The 18,031-nt window shown below is 40.2% G+C and overlaps 1 protein-coding gene across 10 annotated transcripts in view; it reads left to right on the forward strand.

The window, feature by feature from the left end:
* Positions 1-18,031, forward strand: part of MLH3 (mutL homolog 3) — a 33,070-nt gene that overhangs the window by 1,530 nt on the left and 13,509 nt on the right. For 4 of the 10 annotated variants that reach the window (XM_032287828.1, XM_032287835.1, XM_032287832.1 and 1 more), the window contains exons 2-8: positions 713-4,064; positions 7,971-8,069; positions 8,750-8,835; positions 10,075-10,179; positions 11,383-11,455; positions 15,273-15,344; positions 16,583-16,694. In XM_032287828.1, the coding sequence (XP_032143719.1) occupies positions 776-4,064; positions 7,971-8,069; positions 8,750-8,835; positions 10,075-10,179; positions 11,383-11,455; positions 15,273-15,344; positions 16,583-16,694 (3,836 nt within the window). In that variant the 5' untranslated portion in view covers positions 713-775. Of the gene's footprint in view, positions 1-6; positions 553-712; positions 4,065-7,970; positions 8,070-8,749; positions 8,836-10,074; positions 10,180-11,382; positions 11,456-13,965; positions 14,186-15,272; positions 15,345-16,582; positions 16,695-18,031 lie in introns of those variants that run through there. The other 6 variants (XR_004271781.1, XM_032287834.1, XM_032287830.1 and 3 more) reach the window with 5 other exon arrangements.

Below are 18,031 nucleotides of genomic sequence, written 5' to 3' on the forward strand. Positions count from 1 at the left end.
ATAACGACCTTATGAAAACATCAAAGATTAAACAGGATTTAACAATCAAATGGCAAAGAAAGGTTTACATGAAAAGGAATTTGCTTTCTTTATCTTTTCCCATTCTCAGCCTCCTTCCCCTGAGGTGACGATGCTTATCTATAATAATAATAATCTCCTAATGCCCCCAAACTCTCCTTGATAACAGTTTGATTTTTAAAATTTCTTCCTGTTGTTTCCCCTTATTACAATGTCTTAGCAATTCATTTTAAGTATTTTTCTAAAAGTCATGGTTATTGTGTAATGCATAAATGTTATGAAACTAGCTTGGACATTTTTGTCATGAATAATTTCTAGCTAATGTTTCTTAGCTGTATTTAATTTAGGCATCTGTTTTTGGTGAAGTGGTTCGAATTTCAAATCCTGTCTTTACCGGTCAACTTCAAGTGTAATTATGATTTCACTTTAGGGCATGTGGGATTTAGAAAGGAGCATTGAAAATTATGAAATTATGAATGTTTCTTTGGATGTTAATCCATTGCACCAAGCCTGAGCTGTGCCTAGAGATCAGAGGTACAACTTTGTTTTGCTTTGTTTCACAATTTGGTTTAATAAGAGCAATTTCATTTACCTCAGATGCTATTTCTTCATAATGCTTGAAAGAAATGTGTAATACTGTGTAATGCTGAAGCTTTGATTATGTGTGTGTGTGTGTGGTTTTTTTCTCCTATAGGCAATTATTTCCAGTCAGAGAAGGAAACCAGTGCCTGGCATTCTCACCATCTTTCTACCTGCCATGATCAAGTGCTTGTCAGTTGAAGTACAAGCCAAATTGCGTTCGGGTTTGGCCATAAGCTCCTTGGGCCAATGTGTTGAGGAACTTGCCCTCAACAGTATTGATGCTGAAGCAAAATGTGTGGCTGTCAGGGTGAATATGGAAACCTTCCAAGTTCAAGTGATAGACAATGGATTTGGGATGGGGAATGATGATGTAGAGAAAGTGGGAAATCGTTATTTCACCAGTAAATGCCACTCAGTACAGGACTTGGAGAATCCAAGGTTTTATGGTTTCCGAGGAGAGGCCTTGGCAAGTATTGCTGACATGGCCAGCGCTGTGGAAATTTCATCCAAAAAAAACAGGACAATGAAAACTTTTGTGAAACTGTTTCAGAATGGAAAAGCCCTGAAAGCTTGTGAAGCTGATGTGACTAGACCAAGCGCTGGGACAACTGTAACAGTGTATAACCTATTTTACCAGCTGCCTGTACGGAGGAAATGCATGGACCCTAGACTGGAGTTTGAGAAGGTTAGGCAGAGGATAGAAGCTCTCTCACTCATGCACCCTTCCATTTCTTTTTCTTTGAGAAATGATGTTTCTGGTTCCATGGTTCTTCAGCTCCGTAAAACCAAAGACGTATGTTCCCGATTTTGTCAAATTTATGGATTGGGGAAGTCCCAAAAGTTAAGAGAAATAAGTTTTAAATATAAAGAGTTTGAGCTTAGTGGCTATATCAGTTCTGAAGCACATTACAATAAGAATATGCAGTTTTTATTTGTGAACAAAAGACTAATTTTAAGGACAAAGCTACATAAACTCATTGACTTTTTATTAAGGAAAGAAAGTATTATATGCAAGCCAAAGAATGGTTCCAGCAGTAGGCAAATGAATTCAAGTCCTCGGCTCCGGTCTACCCCAGAACTCTATGGTATATATGTAATTAATGTGCAGTGCCAGTTCTGTGAGTACGATGTGTGCATGGAGCCAGCCAAAACTCTGATTGAGTTTCAGAACTGGGACACTCTCTTGTTTTGCATTCAGGAAGGAGTGAAAATGTTTTTAAAGCAAGAAAAATTATTTGTGGAATTATCAGGTGAGGATATTAAGGAATTTAGTGAAGATAACGGTTTTAGTTTATTTGGTGCTACTCTTCAGAAGCATGTGACTTCCAATGAGAGGAGTAACCAGGGCAGTTTCCAGGAAGCATGTAATAATATTTTAGATTCCTATGAGGTGTTTAATTTGCAATCAAAAGCTGTGAAAAGAAAAGCTACTGCAGAAAACATAAACACACAGAATTCTCGGGATTTAGAAGCTATCAGAAGAAATACAAATGATTCACTTTTGTACACTTGTGAATCAGGTGGTCCAGGCCACAGCAAAATGACAGAGCCATCGTCACAAAACAAAGACAGCTCTTGCTCAGAACCAAAGATGTTAGAACAAGAGGCAATTGTCGCATCAGAAGCAGGAGAAAATGAGAAACATAAAAAATCTTGCCTGGAACATAGCTCTTTAGAAAATCCATGTGGAACCAGTTCGGAAATGTTTTTAAGCCCCTCTCAGACACCACATCACTTTGAGGAGAGCAGGGAGAATCTAACAATATGGAAAGAAAGTACTGTTAATGGCATGGCTGCCAACATCTTGAAAAATAATAGAATTCAGAATCAACCAGAGAGATTTAAAGATGCTACTGAAGTGGGATGCCAGCCTCTGCCTTCTGAGACATTATTGGGAGTACATAGTGCTCAGACAGAGAAAGAGAAAAGACAAAAAGAACCTAGCAATTGTAGAGGAAGAAATGTTTTTAGCTATGGACGAGTTAAATTATGTTCCACTGGCTTTATAACTCATGTGGTACAAAATGAGAAAACTAAATCAACTGAAACAGAACATTCATTTAAAAATTATGTTAGACCTGGTCCCACAAGCGCCCAAGAAACATTTGGAAAAAGAATACGTCATTCAGTTGAAACTCCAGATATAAAATATTTAGCCAGCACTTTAAGTAAAGAATCTGCTCAACTACCCAACAAAAAAATTTGCAGAACAAATATAAGTTATGGGCTAGAGAATGAACCTACAGCAACTTATAAAATTTTTTCTACTTTTCAGGAAGGTAGCAAAAAATCACAAACAGGTTGCATATTATCTGATACACCCCCTTCTTTCCCCTGGTATAGAAATGTTTCAAATGATATTAAGAAAACAGATAAATTAATTGGTTCCTCCAAACCAATCATCTGTAAGAAGCTAAGCTTGAATTCACAACTAGGGTCATTAGAGAAGTTTAAGAGGCAATATGGAAAGATTGAAAATCCTCAGGATACTGAAGTAGAGGAAAGTAACGTTGAAGTCACTATCAATCTCTGTCCTCAAGTTGAACCTGACATTTTGCTGAAGGACAAGAACCGCTTAGACAACTCTGATGTTTGTAAAATCACTACTACGAAGCATAGTGATTCAAATAGTAGTTATCAACGAGCAAGCCACATCCTTTACTCAGAGAAGTTTCCATTCTCCAAGGATGAAGATTGTTTAGAACAACAGATGCCTGGTTTGAGAGAAAACCCTATGACTCTGAAGGAGTTCTCTCTCTTTAATAGAAAACCTCTGGACCTTGAGAAATCATCTGAATCACTAGCCTCTAAATTATCCAGACTGAAGGGTTCTGAAAATGAAACTCAAACAGTGGAGATGACGAGTCCTTTTAATGAACTTCCAAATTCAGATTCCAGTAGGAAAGACAGCGAGTTGTACAGTGTATTAACACAAGATTTTTGTATGTTATTTAAAAACGAGCATGAAAAAGTAGAGAATGGTGTCATCCCAGTATCAGATTCTGCCACACAGGGTAATTCCTTTAATAAAAATAGTGAAACACACTCTAACAGCAATACAACAGAGAACTCTGTGATATCAGAAACTCCTTTGGTATTGCCCTGTAATAATTCTAAAGTTATCGGTAAAGATTCAGATGTTCGTATCAGAGCTTCAGAAGAACAGATAGGAAGTCCTGACTCTCCCAGTGGAATGTTAATGAATCTGGTAGAAGATGCCACAGGTGAGCAAAATGGAATTTGTTTTCAAAGTGAGGAATCTAAAGCAAGAGGTTGTTCTGAACATGAAGAGTCAAACACATGTTGTTCGGATTGGCAGCAGCATTTTGATGTAGCCTTGGGAAGAATGGTTTATGTCAACAAAATGACTGGACTCAGCACATTCATTGCTCCAACTGAGGACACTCGGGCTGCTTGTACTAAAGACCTGACAACTGTGGCTGTGGATGTTGTACTTGAGAATGGTAAGTATGTAGTGTTCATGTGCATGAGATGCTTTTGGAGATGGGAAAGCTGGACAAGGAATAAGATCCTCATTATCCAAAGAGATGATCTCAATAGGTAGAACATTTTAAAGACCACTTATGAAACATATGTTGTGTTTTCATGCTATATGAAGATTCTCTAGGTCCAACACTGATTTTTTTAGACAGGGTCTCACTCTGTCACCCAGGCTGTAGTGCAGTGGTGCAATTTCAGCTCACTGCAACCTCTGACCCCCAGTTCAAGCGATTCTCCTGCCTCAGCCTCCCATGTAGCTAGTATTACAAGAACACACCACCATGCCCAGCTAAATTTTTGTATTTTTAGTAGAGACAGGGTTTCACCATGTTGGCCAGGCTGGTCTCAAACTCCCAGCCTCAAGTGTTCCACCTGCCTTGGCCTCCCAAAGTGCTGGGAGTACGGGTGTGAGCCATTGTGCCCAGCCTCTAGGTCCAACACTATTTAAATGGAGAAGTACAGTGAAGGGATTTAAGTATGTATATATGTGTCTAGGGGTGTGTGTATGTGTAAGAAAGGGGGTGATGAGTATATACCAAGAACAACAATGTAAAAGTGGGGGAGACTGTCAAATTTTAATGAAAATGATACTATTAATAGTTGGGAAGGTCCACAGTAGTTTCCTACCTCGTTTTCCCTTCCTCTTACATGCCCAACTCTCCTAAAAATATGTCTTTAAAGGCACCTGCAGCGTCAGCATGGTATTTTACTGGAAGTTTCTCTGCATGGCTTCCAGGTTAAGGGCCAGAATGATTCTGTAACTATCCTAGGTTTCCCAGTAAACTCTGTGGCTTAGTACAGTACTGTATTTATGAACTTTTTCTTTCTAGAAAGTAGGACTTGTCCATGAACTTTTAAAAATATAGGTCAAATATGTATTTTCATGACTATACTTTTCAAATGTACTTTATTTATTTATTTATTTTGAGACAGAGTCTCGCTCTGTCACCCAGGCTGGAGTGCAGTGGCATGATCTAGGCTTACTGCAACCTCCGCCTCCCAGCTTCAAGCAATTCTCCTGCCTCAGCCTCCTGAGTAGCTGGGATTACAGGTGTGCACCACCATGCCCAGCTAATTTTTGTATTTTTAGTAGAGATGGGGTTTCACCATGTTGATCAGGCTGGTCTTGAACTCCTGACCTTGTGATCCACCTGCCTCGGCCTCCCAAAGTGCTGGGATTACAAGTGTGAGCCACCGCGCCTGGCCTCAAATGTATACCTTATTATAAGGCATATGGTAAAATCTCCTTGATCTCTTTATGGTATAAGTAGCTGTTATGCAGGAAGACAATAATATGGCTATTAGATCGTACCACAGGGTTACATTAGAGCCCGCACTAGTACTCCGGGTTCTTGGTCGACATTTAAAGTGACATCGACTTGGCAGTGTTTTGAGAGCCAGATGTTGAGAGGTGATAAAGCTGATTTCCATCTGGCTGTAATTTTGGCTTTGCACTAGGAGGATAAACATTACATCTGTATCCATATTAAAAGTTTTGAATGCTGCAGAAGAATGGAACACGTATAAATGTAGTTATAAGTCAATTTATAATTTCTCCTGAGGATGAGTATCTCTAGCAGGAAGCTGTGATTTCTTTAAAGTTAAATAAGACCTTTACTTTTCAGTGTTTTTCTGTTTTTTTCCTTGTGAAAAAAAAAATCACTGTAGTAACTTCAGTAGTATTAGGAGAAAACTCATTTCTTTGACTATTATTCCTCTATCAAGTTAGTCTTAAAGCCACATTATGTGCTTTTCAATCTATATAGTTTTATGTCCTGATTTATATTAAATGTTTATCAGAGGTAAATCTATATACAGCACTGGCACCTGATCTTCCTGAAATGCAACTGCTTCTGTTATGGTGCCAAAAAATAACTGGATTGCATGATACTGTGAGATAGCTGTTGCTAAAAGAAAGAGGAAAATCTTAGCTGCTGTACTCAACATAAATATCTTTTCCTGTTGAATCTAGATATTTAAAACACTTTAACCTACTTAACATTCTGGATTAGCATACCTTTTAGTGAACTTTTGAGTGTCATGTTAACTCATAGTTTCCTAACGAAAAATATTTTTGGTATAGAAGTTCCGTGGGCCAGGCGCAGTGGCTCACACCTGAAATCCCAGCACTTTGGGAGGCCAAGGCAGGTGGATCATGAGGTCAGGAGATTCAGAACATCCTGGCTAACACAGTGAAACCCCATCTCTACTAAAAATACGAAGAATCAGCCAGGCGTAGTGGCACGCACCTGTAGTCCCTCCTGTACGTGGAAGGCTGAGGCCTTGAACCCAGGAGGCAGAGTTTGCAGTGAGCCAAGATCGTGCCACTGCACTCTAGCCTGGGCAACAGAGCGAGACTTGGTCTCAAAAAAAAAAGAGGAGTTCCATGAAGAGATGGCTCCTCAGTATCCTGCTATCTTTCTGGAAATAGCTGATATACATTATGACATTAGGACATTGTCAAACTTTATACAAAGGTGTTACATGAGATAAATTGTAAAAGATAATATTTTTTTCTTGTTGCCCAGGCTGGAGTGCAATGGTGTGATCTCAGCTCACCGCAACCTCTGCCTCCTAGGTTCAAGTGATTCTCCTGCCTCAGCCTCCTGAGTAGCTGGGATTACAGGCATGTGCAACCACACCTGGCTAACTTTTTTTTTTTTTTTCACTTTTCTCTCTCTCTCTCTTTTTTTTTTTTTATTGCATTTTAGGTTTTGGGGTAAACTTTGTATTTTTAGTAGAGTTGAGGTTTCTCCATGTTGGTCAGGCTGGTCTCGAACTCCTGACCTCAGGTGATCTGCCTGCCTCAGCCTCCCAAAGTGCTGGGATTACAGGTGTGAGCCACTAGCCTAAAAGATAAATTTTAATGAACAGAAGGGAGGATCCATAAAGGTGATTTTGAGGAGTAGTGTCAAGTCCCCAAGCCTTGGTAGTTTTTTCTTTAAAATATTTAACGCAGTTCTTTCTATTAGTAGTTATAAACCTGTTTCACTTCATTATTTTAATTTTATCATTTTTAACCTCTCCAGGTGTAGTCCAACATACTTATCTATCATGTTTTGCTCCTGTTCTAAAGCTGTCAAATTAAGCATTGCTTCTAAAACTCAAACCTGATCTTCCTTTATGGAGAACAGCAGCATTTGGGCCAGACCTTATTAGACTCAAATTTGAATTGAGAACCTTTGATTTGTCCATCTGTTCACTTATTCATGCAGCATTTGTTGATCATCCACACTGTGCGAGGTGCTGCCACATTGTAGGTTAACTGACTTCGCTTTCAGGAGTTCACAGTACTATTAGGGAAGACAGCTATCTAAACATAATTGTAATATAATGAGACAAATGTTAGGATAGAGACATACATTGGGGATAAGAGACTCAAGCTGGGGAGTTGTGAAGGTTGTAGCAAGTTTGGGTGACAATTAAATACTGCTGCTCTATGTCTAACACAGGGCTTCTCTGGATGATTTTTCGTTGTAGGGTTTGTCCTGTGCATTGTAGGGTATTTAGCAGCATATGTGGCCTTTATCTGCTAGATGCTAGTAGAATGTTGTGACAATGACAAGTGTCTCAAGACATTGCCAGATGTTCCCTTGGGCAAAGTTACCTCCCATTGAGAATCACAGTGAACCTATTCTAGGCCTTCCTTCTGTCTGGTATAAATGGATAATGGAACTAAGCATTAATGGAGAGTCCTAAATTGACAGCATAATTTCATTAAAGGACTTCTGATTCTCAATCTAGTGTTTAGTAGTCTGCTTTATGTCTTGACTCGGTTTGTGTAGAAAGAGGTTTTATGTAATTAAATTTTTAAATAGTTTACTTGTATTTTAAGTTCAAATTTCTAGGTTTTTCTTTCTTATATTTAGGATCTCAGTACAGGTGTCATCCTTTTAGAAGCGACCTTGTTCTTCCTTTCCTTCCGAGAGCTCGAGCAGAGAGGATGGTGATGAGACAGGAAAACAGAGGTAGGGGTGGCAGAGACTGCTGGGGCACCCAGTACACATCGTACCACCTAACTCAAAAACAAAGCAGGCTTGCATTAAGCTTGATCGGTGCCAGCTGTGCCGTACTGGAATCAGGAATTCCCCACGGCCCTATTTAACAGCAGAACTAAGTAATTCAGTGCATGCATTTAGATCAGAAATTACTTTTCCAGACTTGAGGTCAATACTTGGTAATTATGCGTAGTCTGTGGTGTCTTTATGATTGGGGGACATGTTTCTTATTTTTCAGAAGGCTGGACTGGCACTCCAAGTTGCTATAGTTTTATCTAAGCAAAAATCTTCAGAAAAAGCTACAGACAGCTATTTTGTGTGTGTGTCTAAAAATAGATAAGGTATATATTTTACCTAAAGGCAGTAAGGCTACAAATTTGAGCCATAGCTTCTCCACCAGTATTCCAAAATATCTCTTGTAAACGGCTTGGAGAAAGGCTATAGTGCCAGAACATACAGTCACCAACTCTAGTTTAAAAAGTAACCGATCAAAACAATTTAGAGATATAGCAAACACTGCACATTTGTAGAATATAGAAACAATGTATGTGATCTTTGGTCTTGAGGTTACAGCTCACCAAACAGGAAATGCCATTCCCTCCTTTCCTGTGGTTCTTGATGCCAATTTTACCTGTTCCCTTTTGCCCTAGATACTGTGGATGATACTGCTGGTAGCGAATCGCTTGAGTCTTTGTTCTCAGAATGGAACAATCCAATATTTGCCCGTTATCCAGAGGTGGGTCTGCAGCAGTTTTTCTTTGCCTGTTACTTTAAGCTTTGAGTTTCAAGACGGGTACAGCCGCATGCACTTATAGTCTCAGCTACTCGGGAGGCTGAGGTGGGAGGATCACTTGAGGCCAGGATTTCAAGGCTGTAGTATGCTGATTGCACCTGTGAATAGCCACTGCACTGTAGCCTGGGCAACATAGTGAGACTCCATCTCTTTTTTTTTTTTTTTTTTTTAGACGGAGTTTCTCTTTTTTGCCCAGGCTGGAGTGCAGTGGCGCGATCTTGGCTCACTGCTACCTCCACCTTCCGGTTTCAAGCAATTCTTCTGCCTTAGCCCCCTGAGTACTGGGACTAGGACTACAGGCGTGCACCACCACGCCTGGCTAATTTTTGTATTTTTAATAGAGACGGGGTTTCACCATGTTGGCCAGGCTGGTCTTCGTGATCCGCCCGCCTCTGCCTCCCAAAGTGCTAAGATTACAGGCTTGAGCCACCGTACCCCGCACTCCCATCTCTTAAAAAAAAAAGTAAATGAATTAAAAATAAAATCTGAATTTTATTTAAGCTGAGTATGGTCATGCAAGACTATACTAATTCATAATTATGATTGGAAACTGGGCATATTTCCAAGTAATTTATTTGGAAGTTAATGTTTAGAGAGGAAAAATCAAATTTATAGCATTTTGGGAGCTCAGGCATTTTGGATTAAACATGTATAATCAATTTGAGAATAGTGAATGTGTTTACCACTCTCAGAAACCCTGACTTGTAGCTTTGGCACAGTATTCAGGGTGGTGATAATAAAACTATTATCATTAGATGAAGCCACGCATCTTCCACTGGAGGAACAGTTCCTCGTTGGCCCTGGGTGGATGTTCTCTCCTGGGTGTGTTTTCACAGAATGTACTGTGTATGCTGTAAACAGGGTGTATGATAGATGAGCATTTGATTACTGATTCTTTCCTCGAGATGTCATTTAAGGACTTGATCATAGATCATAGACAACTTATTGTTCTGAAACAGTATTGGGGTTTTTTTTGGTCAGGAATTTTGTTTATATGCAAAAATTGTTATTTAAGACTCATTATTCATAGATTCTTTTGAATTTCTCTAAATTCCCTGAATTTAACCCACCTCTACTAGGCTATATAAAAATGAATGTTTTTAAAGCACTGATATCTTTAGTAAAACAGTTCTGCAGGCACAAAAATTAAAATTTCCATTATGTTTTGCTGAGCCTTTCTAGGTTGCTGTTGATGTAAGCAGCGGCCAGGCTGAGAGCTTAGCGGTTAAAATTCACAACATCTTGTATCCGTATCGTTTCACCAAAGAAATGATTCATTCAATGCAGGTAAAAGGTTGATTTAGAAATCTCATAAATATATATAAGGCCTAAGCTAGACTAACTCTTCTGAAGTTGGATTTATTTAATGATATAGACCACCTTGGTCAAGGCACGTGTGTGTGTGTGTGTGTGTGTGTGTGTGTGTGAGCGCGCGCGCGCATGTGTGCGTGTGTTTGTGCACACATGTGCACATGGGCGTGGGTGCACACTTATCTTACTACAACTTTTATCATCAGAAGAAAAGGCAAAGAATTCATTATAATTACAAAGAAAGAAATGTCTTTAGTAGTGTGAGTAGGTTTGGAGGAAATGAATTGTGGATTCAGGCTCACAGTTTCAAGGATTCTCAAGGTTCTCCTGAAGAAGATTATATATTGACTTTATATTTGGCAATAATTTATAAATCAATAAGTGCTCTAGTGACCTTGTCCTTAAGTGTGCAACAGTGCCCTCTTAGAAATGACCCTCTATTGTGTGAGGCTACACAGGCTTGGGAAAGCCCATATTGAGGAGTTCCATTAACAAAAGGGCCCCTTTGTTTGATCTGCTCTTCTTCTTTGCCCTCTGCTTACCACCTTGGCTGTCTTCGTCCCTTTGTTTTCAGTATGGAAACAAATTAGGAGGTTAACCGATCTAGGTAAACTCCTAACCTCGCATTCACCTGGTACCAGAGCAGGCAAGCAGTTGATCTAGAAATAGATTCTGGGGCAGTGGTATAGGCTAGGGGGCATTGAGGAGCCTCATGTAACTAGACAGAGAGGAACCACCAAGGTCTAAAGCCACCAGTGGCTTTTAACTTCTTTAATTGATTAGCTCCTCCAAAATAGTTTTCTTTGCTTTTGTAAAAATTTTAAAAATGTATTTCAGCCTGTATGTTACCAATCTCTGGTCACATTACCTATTCTCAAGAGTCACTCTGTTGGGAACATCTCAGCCCTTCTCTAAAGTCTTTCTCGTACACCACTCTTAGATGTGGGAATGTGTCTTCCCCTGTTGCCTCCCTCCTCTTGTATCTTCTGATCACTCCACTTGCCCATTCTTTCATCCTTCCAAGTGACTTTTTCAGGTTCATCAGAACCTTACCCAGTCTCAGGGATAGGAGTGTGATAAGGCAAATAATTAAATAAGTACAGTTCTGTACCTTTCTGTGCAGATAAGCCTTTGTTAATTTTTATTCAGTGTTATACCACTTATTTGAATGTCTGACAGGTTCTCCAGCAAGTGGATAACAAGTTTATTGCCTGCTTGATGAGCACTAAGACTGAAGAGAATGGCAAGGCAGGTAAGAATGGAGTTTAGCCTCAATGACTAACCAGCTGGTCTTCTTATAACCTTTTTTTAATGATTATTTTTGGTATATAATACAGTCTCAGTGATTTGGATGGATTAGGGAAAGCCAATCTAAATTAAGAATATTATGAAGGCTGGGTGTAGTAGCTCACTCCTGTAATCCCAACACTTTGGGAGGCGAGGCAGGTGGATTGCTTGAGGCCAGAGTTTAAGACCAGCCTGGGCAACATGGCAAAAGCCCATCTCTACTAAAAATACAAAAACTGGCTGGGCATGGTGGCATGCACCTGTAGTCCCAGCTACTCAGGAGGCTAAGACACAAGAATTGCTTGAACTTGGGAGGCAGAGGATGCAGTGAGCCAAGATTGTGCTATTACACTCCAGCCTGGGAATAGACATTTAGTTTTATGTTCATACACATACATATCCTCGGGATACACATTAAACTATCAAGAGTATTTACTTTGGGAGTGAAAATGAGAATGCGCAAAGGAGATATTTCTACTTGTACTCTTTTAAATATTTTCTATTTTTTGACTTTTTAATAATATTTTCATATTTTCCCTTTATAATAATAGAAAGTATATATAATGAACTCTGCTAGGTTTATCAAGATTTACACAGAATCTCTTCGTGACCTGCTTTAATGAAATAATAATAGTTTGTAAATACATTAACTCGTTCAACAAATATTGATTGAGCACCCATTGTATGCCAGGGACTGTACCAGGCCCTAGGGATACAATGATGGGAAAATACATATATGTGAGAGAAAAAAATAGTTACACAAACATGAAATTTTAATTCTAGCTTTTGTAATGGAGGGAGAGATACAAGATGCTATAAGAACCTGCATTGGGAGATACGATTTCATCAGGGAGTTCAGGGAAGTGCTTCTTGGTAAAATAGGTCTGAAGTATGAATATGAATTAACTAAATAAAGAAAGGAAGGAATAACATACACAATTATGATTTCCTGTTCTCAGTGAGTGGAAACAGTGCCAGGGGAACTGGAGATGAGGCCAGAGAAGTAGGTAGGAGTCAGATTTTAAATGCCAGCTACAAGCTTTGCTTTGTCCCAACACCATTGGAAACCATTAAAAGCTTTTTTTTGTTTGTTTGTTTGTTTTTGGGGTGGTACATGTCACATCACATTTGCATTTTAGAAAGATTGCTCTGGTTGCAGTGGGCAGAATACAGTAGGAGTGGAGTGGAGTTCCAGTTAACTGCAGAGTAACTGTTAAAAGAATATTGCAATATCTGAGACATGGTTAGGTGGGACCAGGGAGAACAGTGAATGTATTGGAAGGATATTTAGGAGATAGAGTCAGCAGTGCTTGGTGATAGATTGGGTATGGGAGGGTATGTAAAAGTGACTTCTGGTTTTCTGGCCTCCATAGCTGAGTGGATGATGTCACAGGACGTGGCTTGCAGGCAGAGCAGGCATCCATCCCCTCCCATCCCCTCTCATCCCCTCCCATCCCCTCCTCTTCCCTTCCTTTCTACCCTCCCCCTCCCTCTCCCCTCTCCCCTCCCTCTCCCCCTGCCCCTCTTCCTCCCTTCCCCGACCCATTGCCCAGGTGGGAGTATAGTGACACAATCTCCACTCACTGCAATCTCCACCTCCTGGATTCAAGGGATTTTCCTGCCTCAGCCTCCCAAGTAGCTGGGAGTACAGGCATGTACCACCACTCCTGGCTAATTTTTTTTTTTTTTTTTTGAGACGGAGTTTCGCTCTTGTTACCCAGGCTGGAGTGCAATGGCGCGATCTCGGCTCACCGCAACCTCCACCTCCTGGGTTCAGGCAATTCTCCTGCCTCAGCCTCCTGAGTAGCTGGGATTACAGGCACGCACCACCATGCCCAGCTAATTTTTTTGTAGTTTTAGTAGAGACGGGGCTTCACCATGTTGACCGGATGGTCTTGATCTCTTGACCTCATGATCCACCCGCCTCAGCCTCCCAAAGTGCTGGGATTACAGGCTTGAGCCACCGCGCCCGGCAATTTTTATATTTTTAGTAGAGACAGGGTTTCACCTTGTCGGACAGGCTGATCTTGAACTCTTGACCTCAAGTGATCTACCCTCCTCACCCTCCCAAAGTGTTGAAATTACAGGCATGAGCCACAGAGCCCAGCCAGAATCTGCGTTTTAATAAGATCCCCAGGTGATATGTATGCCTATGAATGTTTGAGAAGCCCAGGTCTAAGGCAGGACAAACACCACCTGAGGGGAATCCAGGCATCGCCTGTTTCTGTACAGCTGGTGAGATGAGAATGGTTTTTACATTTTGTAATGGTTGGAAAAAAAAGAAAAAGATTTCTTGACACATTAAAATTATATGAAATTAGTATTTCAGTGTCGATAAATAAAGTTTTATTGGAACACAGCTACAATATTTCTATATTGTCTATGGCTGCTTTGTCTCAGAAAGAATTGTTGAGTAGTCATGTCAGAAATCGTGTGGCCCAAGAAGCCTAAAATATTTATGATCTGGCCCTTCAGAAAACATTCACCGGCTTCTGATCTAAAGTGCATTAGAGCTCATGGGTTTCCAAGGAAGTTGTACACCAAGGTTAGCTGATTATAACAATGTGTGGTTTAATGATCCTTTATCATATTAAAGTTGAATCAATAAAGCAAAATCAGTATTTAAACATAGGAATTATATATTCAAGCTTCAAACTTGAGGAAATGCCACTTTGACTTCGTTTTTTTTTTTTTTTTTTTTTGAGATGGAGTCTCGCTCTGTCCAGGCTGGAGTGCAGTGGCATGATCTTGGCTCACTGCAACCTCCGCCACCCAGGTTCAAGCAATTCTTCTGCCTCAGCCTTCTGAGTAGCTGGGACTACAGGCACCTGCCACCATGCCCAGCTAATTTTTGTACTTTTAATAGAGATGGGGTTTTACCATGTTGGCTGGGATGGTCTTGATCTCTCGATCTCATGATCCACCTGCCTTGGCCTCCCGACCCTGACTTTTCTTTTCTCTTTCTCTTTTTTTTTTTTTTCCTGAGACAAAAGAGTCTCGCTTTGTTGCCCAGGCTGGAGTGCAATGGCGTAATCTCGGCTCACTGCAACCTCCGCCTCCCGGGTTCAAGTGATTCTCCTGCCACAGCCTCCCGAGAAGCCAGGATTACAGGCATGTGCCACCACGCCCAGCTAATTTTTTGTATTTTTAGTAGAGACTGGGTTTTACCATGTTGGCCAGCCTGGTCTTGAACTCCTGACCTCAGGTGATGCGTCTGCCTCAGCCTCCCAAAGTGCTAAAATTACAGGCGTGAGCCACCATGCCCAGCCTGACTTTGTTTTCTAAATGAGATACTGATGAACTAAAGAGTTCCTTAGTTTACCTTTTGTTTTCTAAAAAATGAAATTATGGGGAAAATAATAAACTTATCAGATAAAAATTAGTAATACTGGTTATCTTTGGGGAGGGAAACTAGGAGGGGTGGAGCAAGGGCATAAAGGAGACCTGATTATATTTCCTTTTGTACCTTTCAGAATTGGATCTGGGATCCAAACTTAGGGGATAAGTTTGCTTTCATTTTCCCCATAATTGCATGTTTTAGGAAATAAAAAGTCAACTAAAAATTAGGAAATAAAAGGTAAGCTTACAGGATGTTTATCATTTTCCCCATAATTTCATTTTTTAGGAAATAAAAGCTTCAATTGTTACAACTCAAAATGTTTTCTCTTATGCTGTTGTTAGATAGTTTGAATTAAGCCTTCTCTCTCCTCAACACACATGATGGTTGTCATGTTGTCATCTTGCTCTGAGAATCTGAAAGTCCACAATCCTTGCTCATCTAGGTGGGAACCTGCTCGTGCTGGTGGATCAGCATGCTGCCCATGAGCGTGTACGCCTGGAGCAGCTTATCAGTGGTAAGGATCTTTGCAAGCAGAAGGAAACTGAGACTCCCAGCAGAATCGGCACACCTCAAAAAGCTTTTCTAACTGTGACTGTTGTGAGGAAGCACGCTTTGTACTGTATGTGCAAAAATTAAGCTACAGTCTTCCAGTTTGGCCTGTGTTATAACTGAAAGAATGTAGTAGTTAACTAATTCAAAATGTGGGTCTTATTTATGTGGTCAGAGGCGTATTTGCCACACATTTATGATCAACCCAGAGGTGCCGAGGACAGGATGCTTATTCTGACATCCAGCACAAAGATCTGCCCCTCCATATGCGCGGTGATCTTGGCAGGCCTTCCCATACCCCTTCAGGCAGAGACCACTGGCAGCTCAGAAGGCCCAGTATACTGTTTTGATTTTAAATTTTAGTTGGCTTTTGAATATATAGTATAATCAAATAGATTCAATTCTGAAAGGCACAAAAGGGAATAATAATAAAGTCTCCTTTCTACCCTTCCCCTGTCCCTCCTTGCCTCTCTTCCCCAGAGACAACCAGCATCACTGGTTTTTAAATCTTGCTTTCCAAAGCAATATATGCTTTTTAATTTTTTTTTTTTTTTGCTACCCATTTTTTTCATCATGAGACTGTGTTTGCCAAGTTGCAAAATACCAGGAAAGTCTTTACTCCTGTGGCCTATGAATAATGTCAAAGAGTTAGGCAGGGACCTCAGGAGGTGCTTCATGGACTAGAAAGGCAATGATATTACTATTATTTTCACTTTTCCTTATAAAATGATGGCCTAAAAGTTGGGAAAGATATAGTAAAAACAGTGTTAGAAAAACTTGCTTCTATAGGCCCTGCACCATTTGAGAGTAATACTAATTCTCTCCAGAGACTGGGAGACCCTGCTCAAGGAAAGGGAAGCCTTCTGGAGCCATGAGATTGTGTGGTAAACCCACATATGTCCCTGGTAATCCACATTATTCACCTCTGTCATCAAAACCACATTTATTAACTACAGGAACGTTGCATTGTTCATCTGAATGTAAGATGCAAGCCTTACATTTCTTATTTCAGAAAATACTACCAAAATTGGTTAATAGGCCGAGTATTAGCTTGACTTTAAAAATGGAAATCCAAAGTCTAAAACTGAACATTAAACATTCTGCTATGCACCAGAATGATTATATCAAGGCTGTGCTGTATTTTTATCTGAATCTAGAAGACTTCCCTTCCTACTCTTAACCCATTCATCTTTCTGCCAATAGATTCCTACGAGAAGCAACAGGCACAGGGCTCTGGTCGGAAGAAATTACTGTCTTCTACTCTAATTCCTCCACTAGAGATAACAGTGACAGAGGAACAAAGGAGACTCTTACGGTTCGTACCACCGTAAGAATGTGATGTTGACGGTATCAGTTCTCACAATAATTCTGTGAGGAATAAGCATAACTATTGTCCCGTTTTTCAGATGAGACCGAGAAAGGTTACAAGACTGGTCTAAGGTCATAGCCACTATTAAGTAGTGGAGTAGGCACTCAAAGGCCGATCATCTAACTCCACGGGCTGGTTTTTTTCCTTTTTTAAAATATGTTTTTTTCTGCATCTAATCATCCATTAAAATAATTAATTAATTAATTAATTAATTGAGACAAGGTCTTGCTCTGTCCTCCAGGCTGGAGTGCAGTGGTGTGATCTCTGCTCACTGCAACCTCCACCTTCCAGGCTCAAGCAGTCCTCCTACTTCAGCCTCCCAAGTAGCTGGAACCACAGGTGGGCACCACCATGATGGGCTAATTTTTGTAATTTTTTGGTAGAGATGGGGTTTCACCATGTTGCCCAGACTGGTCTTGAACTCCTAGACTCAAGCAGTCCTCCAGCTTTGACCTCCCAAAGTGCTGGGATTACAGGCATGAGCCACTGCACCCAGCCTCTTCTTTCCACTGTGTCCCAGCTCGTGAGTATAGGGTAGAGTTTCCCTGATAATTTTTTCCGGCAGTTGGCTTAGAACACTCTTCTCATTTCTTGGAACAGTCTGTGTTTATGCCATGCTTTGTGAAAGCAAAGTTTCTGCAGTAATTGCTCCCATTCTGCTTTGCCTTGGTGCATTCTAGATTCTTAGTTTTCATTATCATAATCATAATGGGAAGAAAGTAAAACACTGGGATGCAAGGAAGGGGCAAATCATATAGTGAGTCACAAGTAGGACATTTGGCCTCTTCTGAGCAGCACAAATTATTGAAAATGAAAAAGAGAAGTTTCTCCCAATGTATTTCAAGTTTGGGAATATGATACTGCCAGTAAATCTTTATTCCCTGTGATATAATTTATATTAGAGGCAGATCTATTTACTTACATCCTGTTAATCAGGACTTCTCAGTTCCTTGGTTATTAATTACCTCCCTGCTTTAATGCTGATCCAAATCACTCTCAGACCTTTTCTTTGTGCCAGACCCTCTTAAGTGCCAGCAGCCAGAAGTAGCAGTTCCTTAATGAAGAAAACACACTTAGAAACATGATTTAGACACAAATTGATCCTCAATGGAAAAGAGAAAAACAATAAAGTTTACTATAATCCGAAAAGGAAAGTTGAAAATAAAAAATCCCAAACAAACACACCTAAGTGTGAGAAAAACAATACAATTTTTAAGCCCAGTGGCAGCTTTTGAAAAACTATCAAGAAGTAGTATTTAGAACCAGTACGAATGAAGGAGCAC

Source organism: Sapajus apella, unplaced genomic scaffold (genome assembly GCF_009761245.1).
Source record: "Sapajus apella isolate SASKATOON/1434 unplaced genomic scaffold, GSC_monkey_1.0 scaffold20, whole genome shotgun sequence".
In the NCBI taxonomy this organism is placed as follows: Eukaryota; Metazoa; Chordata; class Mammalia; order Primates; family Cebidae; genus Sapajus; species Sapajus apella.